The sequence below is a fragment of the Polyodon spathula genome, chromosome 3, assembly GCF_017654505.1.
Source record: "Polyodon spathula isolate WHYD16114869_AA chromosome 3, ASM1765450v1, whole genome shotgun sequence".
NCBI lineage: Eukaryota > Metazoa > Chordata > Actinopteri > Acipenseriformes > Polyodontidae > Polyodon > Polyodon spathula.
Genome location: NC_054536.1, coordinates 66,860,371 through 66,874,341, shown reverse-complemented (window position 1 = coordinate 66,874,341; position 13,971 = coordinate 66,860,371). Strand labels below are relative to the sequence as shown.

General features: G+C 36.9%; 1 protein-coding gene across 1 annotated transcript; it reads right to left on the bottom strand.

Annotated features, from left to right (window-relative positions):
* Positions 1-1,498: 1,498 nt before the first annotated feature.
* Positions 1,499-12,957, bottom strand: LOC121313337 (nuclear transport factor 2-like). Its single transcript, XM_041245747.1, has 5 exons — positions 12,834-12,957; positions 10,448-10,571; positions 9,454-9,525; positions 9,050-9,148; positions 1,499-1,888 (listed from the first exon to the last, which is right to left on the bottom strand). The coding sequence occupies exons 2-5, from the start codon at positions 10,544-10,546 to the stop codon at positions 1,775-1,777; spliced, it is 384 nt and encodes a 127-aa protein (XP_041101681.1). The 5' UTR covers positions 10,547-10,571; positions 12,834-12,957; the 3' UTR covers positions 1,499-1,774.
* Positions 12,958-13,971: the final 1,014 nt, after the last annotated feature.

Below are 13,971 nucleotides of genomic sequence, written 5' to 3'. Positions count from 1 at the left end.
TGTGTGATTTTGTTATAATAAGTAAAATCAGATTTTCTTCAATCTACTAAAAGAAAAAGTCTAAATATAAACACCAAAATAGAGAATAAAGAAACACTGAAAAACAGGCGGCCTAATTTTGTGCAACTTTACCCCATTAGATGCTCTACCATGAGGCAGATGTCAAATTGCATAGTTTAGCTTGATGTTTGAAGAATACTGTTGGAAAACATGGATCGAGAATTGATTAGCAGTTTGCTACGCATGTGGACTAGCAGAGCTATACTGGTGTTCTTTTCTGAAAAGAGACTAATATTGCAGATAGCAGACTGTTTGGTTCAAATTGCATGTACTGCTAACCACTGATAGAGACGATGCGTCTACAAACTGCCCAACAATGACTGCAAGCTAACGAGATAACAATGCTGTGGACTAGAAGGGAACAGGCTCTAGACTTCAGAGAGATCAAAATAGATAATCCCACTGGCATCAAAGGGGGTCGCAAGAAGATAACAAAAGGCAGATGTATGGACCTTTTGTCTCCAGGAGTGTGAAGAATGCACTGAGTTCAGAGGTGGTCACACTAGACCACACACACAGAAACACACACACACACACACACACAATAAATTAAATTACCTTTGCAATTGGTTAAGTGTCAGAGAAAGGGGAGGTGGACCATCTATACAGAAGGGTATTTAATGTCATGCAAACATTGTAATGATGAGCGTTCTGTTTGTCCTGTACCTGGGACCAGACTCCCTGCATATCTCAATAAACCTGGCAACTGATTGAAGAAAAGGACTCATTTTCTTGAATCTACTTACTCACCATCATTTTTTTTAAGTTACTTCAAATACAAAAGACAGCTAAAATACATAATGACGTATTCAACTGCTGTCAGTGCATTGGTAGTAATTGATTATTATTTGGTGTACCACTTCACAGCATGATGCTCGTTTTTATATGTTTGTATGTATGTATGTATTAAGTGTTAGGACCGTGTAACAATTTTTTTTTTTTTTTTGTTCCTGAGTATGAATCCAAATTAACATGTATTTATACTAAAGTAATACAAAAATGACTACAAAAGTAATATTATACTGTAAATTTACAGTATAATCGTAAATCTCAAAACTACTCACTTCTAACTTTTGTAGTCATTTTTGTATTACTTTAGTATAAATACATGTTAATTTGGATTCATATGTTGCCCGTTTTCTCATTGGAAATAGTGATATTTCAAAATGTCACTGTCCTGGTCACAAAAGCAAAGTTTGTGGGAAATAATAGCCATGTTCTATACTTTTGAGGCATAAGCAATTAGGAAATAACACTTACTACCCAGGAACAAAAATTGTGTTACATAGTGCCATCTAAGTAGGTACTGCAAAGTTATGCACTGCATGTGAGTAGGGAAAAAAGAACAGGTATATACAGTGAACGTTTCCATTTATAATGCTGATGCCTACCACATATCTTTGAGTGAACCTTTATAGTAAATTACAAAAACAAGGTATAGTGCCAACATTTATTCCAAATGACTTTATTTTGTTTACCACCACCACCCCTGCCAAATGTACCAAAAACACAAATGTCATTTTAGATCAATAGGAATTTTGATCTTTAATATTCAAGCTGTCCCAAGTTTTTGTTTAAACCTAGCTCTAAAAATACCCATGTGTATTGAACTATGACTGACAAAGAATAATTACCACACTCTACAAAATAGTCTAAGTGCTAACACGGTTTTAAATCTGTACTGTTAGGAGGACTCGAGCTGGGAACCACTAGTTTAGCCAAAGTTATGCAAGGCCAATCTAAACATATCATTACTGCATATCCATTTGTTGTCAATATTTTTCAAAAGAAATAGTTGGTGAAATCCCATCACGGGATCGTCGTCCACCTAGGAAAAAAAAAAGAAAGAAAACATGCTTAGAATCCTCAGCAGCACTGAACACTTGTGCATGGGTGAACGTGCCAATGATCTCTCTGACCAATCTCCCCCACCCGAAACGCTGGGGTTGTACATGCTCTCAGATGCATTCTCAACCATTTTGGACCACTTTCAGAAGCAAAACTGAACTTGACTTTGTAGAAAAACAAATTCAGAAATTACTTCACTTACAACTTGTCATTTTACCAGATGGACCGACCTGATAAATCACTTATTGCTAGTTAACAAACATTGTTTTTGAAATGCAGTGTTTTCTCTAGCACTTGCCAATTCAGGGTCAATTTGGCCCCCCACCAATATTTTAGGGAAACATTTTCTTTAGTGAGGGATATGATTTATAATTTAACACAACCACATTATTCTTAGACAGTAAATGCCAACAGAGTTTACTTTGTGTTTCTGAAGATCAAAAAAAAAATTCAGTCTTCAATCAGTAAGAAAGATTCTTTTGATAGATCTTTTGAAATCACCTCATAAAAAAAAAAAAAACAGGTAGAAACAAGGTATCACTCCATTACACAAGTCACTTTTCTGCAGAACATCCTTTTTTCCTTTTCAATTCTGAACTTTGCAAGGGCCTTCCCATAATCAAACTATTTCCAAATTACATTATAAAAATGAAGTACAATAAATAAAAACAAACATATAAAGTTAAAAATGTGCTTCTTTTTATATGCTTCAAAAGGATAAAACAAAATCCAAATTACCACGCAATCTGTATTGTTAATATGTGAAGTAACATTATTAGAAAAATTAGCATTACTTAAAATAAATAAAATGCCACGCATCATAGCCTGAAAAGTTACAAACGTACATTATTCATATAAACTTACCATCAAGCATGTTTTTGTAGAACTTATAGAACATATCAAAGTAAACATGAAATTTAAAAAATGTTGTTTTTTTTTATAAATGAAGGTGCTGGAGCTGTGGCTTTCGTTTCACGACTTATACTGCACTTTAACGGTAACAGTATACATATAAGAACATAAGAAAGTTTACAAACGAGAGGAGGCCATTCGACCAATCTTGCTCATTTGGTTGTTAGTAGCTTATTAATCCCAAAATCTCATCAAGCAGCTTCTTGAAGGATCCCAGGGTGGCAGCTTCAACAACATTACTGGGGAGTTGGTTCCAGACCCTCACAATTCTCTGTGTAAAAAAAGTGCCTCCTATTTTCTGTTCTGAATGCCCCTTTGTCTAATTCCATGGTCCTTGTTTCTTTTTTCAGGTCGAAAAAGTCCTTGGGTCGACATTGTCAATACCTTTTAGAATTTTGAATGCTTGAATCAGGTCGCCGCGTAATCTTCTTTGTTCAAGATTCCATTCTTTTATCCTGTCTGCATATGACATGCCTTTTAAACCCGGAATAATTCTGGTCGCTCTTCTTTGCACTCTTTCTAGAGCAGCAATATCCTTTTTGTAGCGAGGTGACCAGAAATTAACATAATATTCAAGATGAGGTCTTACTAATGCATTATACATTTAAATTCAACACTTTTCACAATATATCCGAGCATCTTGTTGGCCTTTTTTATAGCTTTTCAACATTGTCTAGATGAAGACATTTTTGAGTCATTATAAACTCCTAGGTCTTTTTTTCATAGATTCCTTCTTCAATATCATATATATATATATATATATATATATATATATATATATATATATATATATATATATATATATATATATATATATATATATATACATACACACACACACACATATACATACATACATACATACACACACACACACACACACACACTACCAGTCAAAAGTTTTAGAACACCCCCATTTTTCCAGTTTTTATTGAAATTTAAGCAGTTCAAGTAGCCCAGTGAATAACCTGAAATGGTACAAAGGTATGCGGTAAACTGCCAGAGGTTAAAAAAAAAAGTTTAGGTTACCAAAAACTGAAAAATAATGTACATTTCAGAGTTATACAAAAAGGCCTTTTTCAGGGAACAAGTAACGGGTTAACAACTTACAGCTGTTCTGCAGCAATGGAAGTAAATTAAGCCTTGGAAGTTGATCCTAACAATTCCTACAGGTGTCCCAACTTTTGTTGCTAACTTACAAACCCTCTGTCAGTATAAAAGCAGTGTTGGAACAGACTGTGTTACTACACCCTCTTAAGCATTATTTGGACAGTATTGTACTGCAGAAAGTACTATATTGCTATCATAATGGCGAGAAAAAGGCAATTAACAAGGAAGACAGACAGACCATTATAACTATTAAAAGTGTAGGTCTTTCCTTTAGAGAAATTGTAAAGAAAGCCAAGGTGTCAGTGAGTATAGTTTCCTACACCATCAAAAGGCACTTGGAAACTGGAGGAAACTCTGACAGGAAGAGGTCAGCCACAACAGAATCAGAAGACAAGTTTCTGACAGTCAACAGATTGCATGATAGGCGGCTCACAGGACAACAGCTTCAAGCACAGCTTAACACTGGCCGAAGTACAGTGGCTTGTGAAAGTATTGACCCCCCTTGGCATTTTTCCTATTATGTTGCCTTACAACCTGGAATTAAAATTGATTTTTAATTGGATTTCATGTAATGGACATACACAAAATAGTCCAAATTGGTGAAGTGAAATGAAAAAAATAACTTGTTTCAAAAAATTCTAAAAAATAAATAACGGAAAAGTGGTGCGTGCATATGTATTCACCCCCTTTGCTATTAAGCCTCTAAATAAGATATGGTGCAACCAATTACCTTCAGAAGTCACATAATTAGTCAAATAAAGTCCACCTGTGTGCAATCTAAGTGTCACATGATCTGTCACATGATCTCAGTATATACACACCTGTTCTGAAAGGCCCCAGAGTCTGCAACACCACTAAGCAAGCGGCACCATGAAGACCAAGGAGCTCTCCAAACAGGTCAGGGACAAAGTTGTGGAGAAGTACAGATCAGGGTTGGGCTATAAAAAAATATCCAAAACTTTGAACATCCCATGGAGCACCATTAAAGCCATTATTAAAAAATGGAAAGAATATGGCACCACAACAAACCTGGCAAGAGAGGGGTGCCCACCAAAACTCACAGATCAGGCAAGGAGGGCATTAATCAGAGAGGCAACAAAGAGACCAAAGATAACCCTGAAGGAGCTGCAAAGCTCCACAGCGGAGATTGGAGTATCTGTCCATAGGACCACTTTAAGCCATACACTCCACAGAGCTGGGCTTTATGGAAGAGTGGCCAGAAAAAAAACATTGCTTAAGAAAAAAATAAGCAAACACGTTTGGTGTTCGCCAAAAGGCATGTGGGAGACTCCCCAAACATATGGAAGAAGGTGCTCTGGTCAGATGAGACTAAAATTGAGCTTTTTGGCCATCAAGGAAAACTCTATGTCTGGCACAAACCCAACACCACTCATCACCCTGAGAACACCATCCCCACAGTGAAGCATGGTGGTGGCAGCATCATGCTGTGGGGATGTTTTTCATCAGCAGGGACTGGGAAACTGGTCAGAATTGAAGGAATGATGGCTGGCGCTAAATACAGGGAAATTCTTGAGGGAAACCTGTTTCAGTCTTCCAGAGATTTGAGACTGGGATGGAGGTTCACCTTCCAGCAGGACAATGACCCTAAGCATACTGCTAAAGTAACACTCGAGTGGTTTAAGGGGAAACATTTAAATGTCTTGGAATGGCCTAGTCAAAGCCCAGACCTCAATCCAACTGAGAATCTGTGGTATGACTTAAAGATTGCTGTACACCAGCGGAACCCATCCAACTTGAAGGAGCTGGAGCAGTTTTGCCTTGAAGAATGGGCAAACATCCCAGTGGCTAGATGTGCCAAGCTTATAGATACATACCCCAAGAGATTTGCTGCTGTAATTGCTGCAAAAGGTGGCTCTACAAAGTATTGACTTTGGGGGGGGTGAATACTTATGCATGCTCAAGTTTTCTGTTTTTTTGTCTTATTTCTTGTTTGTTTCACAATAAAAAACATTTTGCATCTTCAAAGTGGTAGGCATGTTGTGTAAATCACATGATACAAACCCCCCAAATATCCATTTTAATTCCAGGTTGTAAGGCAAGAAAATAGGAAAAATGCCAAGGGGGGTCAATACTTTCGCAAGCCACTGTAAGCAAGTCTCAGTATCAACTGTGAAGAGAAGACTTCGAGCTGCAGGTTTGACAGGTCGAGTGACAGTAAGAAAGCCATTGCTAAGATGGCAAAATAAGAAAAAGAGGCTTGCCTGGGCCATGAAGCACTGCCAGTGGACTACTGAAGACTGGAAGAAGGTCTTATGGACCGATGAATCAAAATTTGAAATCTTCGGTTCATCACGCAGGGTTTTTGTATGCCGTCAAGTAGGCGAAAGGATGGTTCCTCGGTGTGTGACACCAACTGTCAAACATGGAGGAGGAAGCGTGATAATCTGGGGCTCTTTTGCTGGATCCAGAGTCAGCGACTTGAACAAAGTGAGTGGCACCCTGAACCAAAACGGCTACACAGCATTTTGCAGCGGTATGCAATACCCTCTGGTATACGCCTAGTTGGTCAGGGGTTCATCCTACAGCAAGATAATGACCCAAAACATACCTCCAGGCTATGTCAGAACTACCTTAGAAGAAAAGAACAAGACGGTAGGCTTCAAATCATGGAATGGCCAGCACAGTCTCCAGGCTTAAACCCCATTGAGCTAGTTTGGAATGAACTGGACAGAAGGGTGAAAGCAAAGCAACCCTCAAGTGTGTGGGAACTTCTGCAACAGTGTTGGGAAGAACTTTCCAAAGAATATTTGATTTCCATTGTAGAAAGAATGCCACGAGTGTGTTCTGCTGTTATATCTGCAAAAGGTGGCTACTTTGTTGAGTCAAAAATTTAGATTAAACTTTGTTAAACAAAACGATTCCATGATTTCTTTTTTTTAAAAATCTCCAATTGTTTATCTGTTCTATGCTTTAATTTCAGAGTACAGTGAGACATTAAACTGTGGAAATTTCAATAAAAACTGGAAAAATGGAGGTGTTCTAAAACTTTTGACCGGTAGTGTGTGTGTGTGTGTGTATATATATATATATATATACACACACATACACACACACACACATATAAAGTACTGTGCAAAAGTTTTAGGCAGGTGTGAAAAAATGCTATAAAGTAAGAATGCTTTCAAAAATAGACATGTTAATAGTTTATATTTATCAATTAACAAAATGCAAAGTGAGTGAACAGAAGAAAATCTACATCAAATCAATATTTGGTGTGACCACCCTTTGCATTAAAAACTGCATCAATTCTTCTAGGTACACTTTTACACACTTTTTGAAGTAACTCGGCAGGTAGGTTGGCCCAAACATCTTGGAGAATTAACCAGTTCTTCTGTGGATTTAGGCAGCCTCAGTTGCTTCTCTCTCTTCATGTAATCCCAGACAGACTCGATGATGTTGATCAGGGCTCTGTGGGGGCCATACCATCACTTCCAGGACTCCTTGTTCTTCTTTACGCTGAAGATAGTTCTTAATGACTTTTGCTGTATGTTTGGAGTTGCTGTCATGCTGCAGAATAAATTTGGGGCCAATCAGATGCCTCCCTGATGGTATTGCATGATGGATAAGTATCTGCCTGTACTTCTCAGCATTGAGGAGACCATTAATTCTGGCCAAATCCCCAACTCCATTTGCAGAAATGCAGCCCCAAACTTGCAAGGAACCTCCACCATGCTTCACTGTTGCCTGCAGACACTCATTCGTGTACCGCTCTCCAGCCCTTCGGCGAACAAACTGCCTTCTGCTGCAGCCAAATATTTCAAATTTTGACTCATCAGTCCAGAGCACCTGCTGCCATTTTTCTGCACCCCAGTTCCTGTGTTTTCATGCACAGTTGAGTCGCTTGGCATTGTTTCCACGTCGGAGGTATGGCTTTTTGGCCACAACTCTTCCATGAAGTCCACTTCTGACCAGACTTCTCCGGACAGTAGATGGGTGTACCAGGGTCCCACTGTTTTCTTCCAATTCTGAGCTGACGGCACTGCTGGACATCTTCTGATTGCAAAGGGAAGTAAGCATGATGTATCTTTCATCTGCTGCAGTAAGTTTCCTTGGCCGACCACTGCGTCTACGGTCCTCAACGTTGCCCGTTTCTTTGTGCTTCTTCAAAAGAGCTTGGACAGCACTGGGAGACACCTTGCTGATGCAGTATAACTACCTTGTGTCTTGTTGCTGTGCTCAGTCTTGCATTGGTGTATGACTTTTGACAGTAAACTGTCTTCAGCAACCTCACCTTGTTAGCTGAGTTTGGCCGTTCCTCACCCAGTTTTATTCCTCCTACACAGCTGTTTCTGTTTCAGTTAATGATTGTGTTTCAACCTACATATTGAATTGATGATCATTAGCACCTGTTTGGTATAATTGTTTAATCATATACCTGACTATATGCCTACAAAATCCCTGACTTTGTGCAAGTGTACCTAGAAGAACTGATGCTGTTTTGAAGGCAAAGGGTGGTCACACCAAACATGGATTTGATTTAGATTTTTCTTCTGTTCACTCATTGTGCATTTAGTTAATTGATAAATATAATCTATTAACATGCCTATTTTTGAAAGCATTCTTACTTTACAGCATTTTTTCACACCTGCCTAAAACTTTTACACAGTACTCTGTGTGTGTGTGTGTGTATGTGTGTATATATATATATATATATATATATATATATATATATATATATATATATATAAAACACATACACACACACACACACACACACACACACACACGTGGGGCTGGAAGAGTTAGAAGGTCACATAGCCACAAAATGTGAACGGACTGAGGAAGTCTGTTTAGTCTCAGCACTTAGGATTCTCCAGGAGCTCAAAGCCTGGTAAAGGCAGACTGGCACAAAAGAATCTAGAACCACTAATAATTAGAAGCTACTTGCACTACAAGAAAGAGAGGTCAATTTAATCAATCTGTTGCTTGTCAGGATAGGCCAGGTGGATTTATTGAGGGTTTTTTTTTTTTTTTTTTTAAGCATTTTACAGTACCAGGGAATATACCTGGTTTGGCACAAGTTTGCAGTTGGTTCTATTCTAGGGCAAAGCTGTACTACAATAAAAGATGATTTTGTGTAAGCACAGGCTTCACTCACCTTAAGCTGCCCCACCACCATGCTAATAACACAACTGTCTGGGGTTGGCTGGTGATCTTGTGCTGTGATACTGTGTTGGATTTTTTGGAATGGCAGGTTCTGGAGAAAAAATAAATAAATAAAAATAAATATAAGTAAAAATAACACATGAATCGTACATATTTTTAATCATTTATCTCTAAACCTGTATTTTTGCACTGTACACTAAACATGCATACATTGTTGTGCCGTTAATTCAAATACATAAATAAACTAAAAATAAAAAAGACAACAGCACACAGGTGTCACTTCAACAACACAAAAAAACAATTACCAAAAGTGTATTATTCAATCAAATCTCATGTCATATTGTAAAATTAAATGCATGGAAGAAAAAGAAAAAAAATCACTTTTTTACCACTTACAGTCAATTTTTCCATAATGGCATTCTTGCCTTGAAACCCCAGTCCTTCCCATGTTAAACAGGATGCCTCCGTCTATAAAAATAAATAAATAAATAAAAATACCATCAATAATAAAACTGCAACTTATTTACTGGTGCAAATACAAAACCAGTATGTGTGTAACATATAAGCATTATACATTCTTTATAGACTAGTTAACTCCTGTTGATACCAGTAGTTTTTAAGGGCTGCTTAACCAAAGGTTTAAGCGAGATTCACTAATTGTGGTCCAAACTATAGGTAAAACAAACTTGTTTGATCCACAAGGGTTCCCCTTACCAGACACAGCTATTGAAATATGTCTCCAGCCAAGAGTACAATATGCTAAATTTTGCAAGAGAGAACACCACTGCGGACAACTGGCACTGTGTTCTACAAACATGAAGCATTATTTATATTTACTCTTAAAAACTTTTTCAATTGTTGTACTAACAGGGCTGGGCTTGCCTTGAAGCAATTGCCGGTGCCATTATTTGTCCCTCCAAAATTACACAAAACATAAACCGATATTTCATAATTTGTTATCCTTTATATCAAATCTGTATAATTGACAGCTGTTATATACAGTGTACATAACAATTTTACTTTACTTTGCATAATCCTGGAAGGTGAACATAGTGAACCACCCAATCACAGCAAACATGTGGGAAGATGTTGCAATAAAAATAACATTCTGGACATGTGGAACAGTTCAGTCCCTAGGGGCGGTTGTAATATCTGATGTATTTAATCCAGAATGCAGCTATGTTATAAAATGTGCCAGTATATCGTAATGTGAATTTTAACCCCCCCCCCCTTATTTATACCGTACCATTATCGTGGGCCAAGTTTGTAAACAGCTGTGTGCATCCAAGTCAAATGACCACATGTGGGACATCTATTCAAGTTAAAATATACCGTTGACGTTTTTACTTTTTGGATTAACAGCAAAAAATAATATAATTCTCATACTTACGTAGAGATCTGCCAAAAGCACTCTGTTGCTATCAAACTGTTGGTAGTAGTGCTGTACGAAGCCAGCTCCTATTTGTTCCCAAATTGGTTTCTCTGCCATTTTAAGTAGGGTTTGGGATCTAGATCTGAAAACAATACATTTCTCATCAACCTGACTCACCACAACATTTATTATCCCCCAAATTGTATATTATTTGTTCAAAAACACACCCGGTGCACATCTGATTGGCAGTTTTCCTTAATAGTTTTTCCAGAACCTTAACAACTGCTATCATTTTAAACCAAAAAAGTAGCAGTGCCTCTTTTTTTTTTAGGATTTATTTATATTAATATACATCACCAGGGTATTACAAAATGTATTTTAAAAAATACAGTTTAACAGTTCCAAATGTTCTAGGCTTTACAGGTGTATGAAACTGTCATGATATTCCACTTCTCAAAGTATTTTTGTTTTTATGTTTACATTTGTGGATAGACTGTAATGCAAAACAATGAATCAAATGATTTTTAAAAGAAGCAGAAGTGGAAAATCACTTCATGGATATGAATTGTCAGCTGAGTGGAAAGCTTGCTGGACAGATAACTTGAAAGATCTTTCCAAAAGTGACAGGTTACATCACATTGGTAAAACAAGTGTTTAACAGATTCCTCAAATCCACAGCAGAACAATGCATTGTGGGGAAATATTCAAAAAGTATTGGCTTCTCTTTAGATTGGTTGGGTAAGTTCTGTGCAGAATATTGAAATTAGTTTCCTTAGCTTTATTTAGAATTGGGAATTTAAAACGAGATGTCAAGGTTCCTTTAAAATGTATATCCTCTGGTATAACCATGAGATGCTGTGCCACTTTGACATCGTATTTGAGTTTAATTATTTTCTTACGAATGCATTATTGCATTTAACAGACTGCAACATTACTCCATTGATTTTAAGTCTAATTCCCTTGATCATGGTGTAGTTTGCATTATAACACATTTCACATTATACATGACTTGGCAGTCTGGTTGGAAGTGCTTGCTTAAGCACTGGCTCTTCTACTCAGGTCCGGACTCAGGTTCTGGCTACCCGGGTCACAATCCCGCGTAGTGTGAAACTACATACCCATGAGCCAGATTGCTGCAAGGATATAGAAATGTTTGCTCTAATCAACATTTGTGCCAACGGTTTAATCCAAAGAAGTTTGTAAGGAAGCGTCTCTAAGAAGTTGCTTCTGGGGCATTGATACGCGTTTACTTGCCTCTGTCACCCTGGTCAACCCTGCTTTATCAAAAGCAGTGTGAAATCGCGTAACTGACCCGCATGACACCGGGTTCCGCTTGCGGAAAGGAGTGAAAGGAGCTTTAATCATTTCATATTCCTTCCGATATATAACAGGACTTTGGTGTTTTCTATTAGACTCTTATATGCAAGCAACAGCCAAAATATCAGTGATGTATTTAATGCCCGAATAAAAAAATAAAATAAATAAATAACAACAATTAGATGTCCTCTTATTTACAACGATTTTATTATTCTAAATTATAGTTTGTAAAAAAAAAAAAAGTATTGACATCCTATCATTAAAACATTCTTATGAAATGTGACAAATGGGTTATTTTGCACGATCACACTTTATACAGCAGTGTAATAAGAATTTAAGACCTCTCACTTTATTTAGTAAAGCATTTATAAACGCATAGCATATTTAGATTATTAAGCGAGTAGTGTCGTATCCAACCAATCTTGAATGATTAATTTCGAATTTTGAAGTCAGTCATATTTAACACCCCAAATTAAGGGGCCAATAAGAACTGACCTTTTTGATTTTCTCCAAAAAAAAAAAATCACAGAGAAATACATGCTTGCGTGCTTTACATATTTCTGTACTGCGATTAGTAATGGTTAAACTATTTTAGAAAATCATTTTACTCTAATTATAAGACATTGACCAAATACGGATAAATCACGTTGAAGCCAACTGCTAAGTACTTCCTGCTCACATGTGCCTCTTTTCTTTATTTTACAATTAAGTAGGCAGAATACACTGCTGGCAACGTGTGCACACTGACGTAGAAAAGCCATTACACGTGTGTCATCCGGTTTTCAGTTTCTTTACAGCTGAAATTATTACTATTACTTCAATTTATCTTTTGCACAATTGCCTTTCTCTGAGCACCGGATATCTGAATATTATAACTTTAAATTCCAATTAAACAAATCTGCTTGCAACACCACAGCAGACAAAGAAATATGCTAATGAAAGCGCGAGCGTAAAAGTATCCCTGCTAGTTACAAAATAATGGCTATGTAGTCACACCCAATAGTTCTTATATAAAAAAAAAAAAATACGGAGTTTCTCTTTATTATGACATAATCGCAGTTTACTTTTTAGGTTACTCTATACGTACCTTCTTATTTAAAAGTAACCCTTAACCCGTCTACTCCCTGTTGATTGATGTGTCGCTCAAGCCGGTCGACCGCGAAAAAAGTGACTGACTCAGTTTTACTAGAGTCGTATCAACCAATGGGAGCTGATGTGATTCAAAATAACACATGCCAGTTCTCTGCACAGAGTACTTTAAGCAACATCCTTTTTTTCTTGTAGTTCCGGCATTTTTTTTTTTTTTTTAACAAAATGTGTACTTTCTTTATCCACATGACCAGCACATGGTTTTTGAAGAGTGAACTTGAAGAAGTTGTTGTACAATTTGTTTTCTATTTATATAAACATGGTTTGCCGCTGATTGAAAACACACACACACAATATATATATATATATATATATATATATATATATATATATATATATATATATTATATATAAAAGCTCACTTTGGGTTCGAAGCTTACATGTGCGCGATTTATTTACTATTGTTGTTTGTGTTAACAAACAGATTTAAATTTAACAGATAACAGAAGTCCTGAACATGCAGTTTGAGCATAGCCACCCCACATAACAATCACCGGTTATTTTGAGTCCGATTCCGGCTCACAAATTATTTAGAAAAACATCTCCGTGTGTCAATGGGGGGGCGGGGCAGGATCTTTGGTAATTGTATCCGGTTCGCAGATCTCTAATATGTAGTGTTGTTTTTAAATAATTAGATCCCTCTGTCATCGTGAAAGAAATACTTTTAAGCCATGGTGAAAATTACCGAGCTAGTGACGAGTAATTTGGATTTGGAATTAATATTACTGCCCTGTTAGAAAACCATGCAATGCCTGGGCAGAGTTCGCTGGTTTTCAAGCATGATATAGTCCATATAAGATCATTCAAGAAAACACGTTAATAAAAGCACGTGACGTACATAAATTAATTGAACTTATTTAAAAATATATTAACTGATTGAAAACCATTACACAGCAATTAAGCTTTATTATAACGTAAATAGCTGGAAAAGTGGTAATTATTATCAACATATTTTGAAGAAAAACATTTCGGCAACAAATCAAATGATGGTCAAGACAAAGGAGTTGGATTCAAGTTTGAGAAAAGCACTCGTAGCAAACTACAACAAAGAAAATGATTAAAAAGCAGTATCAAAG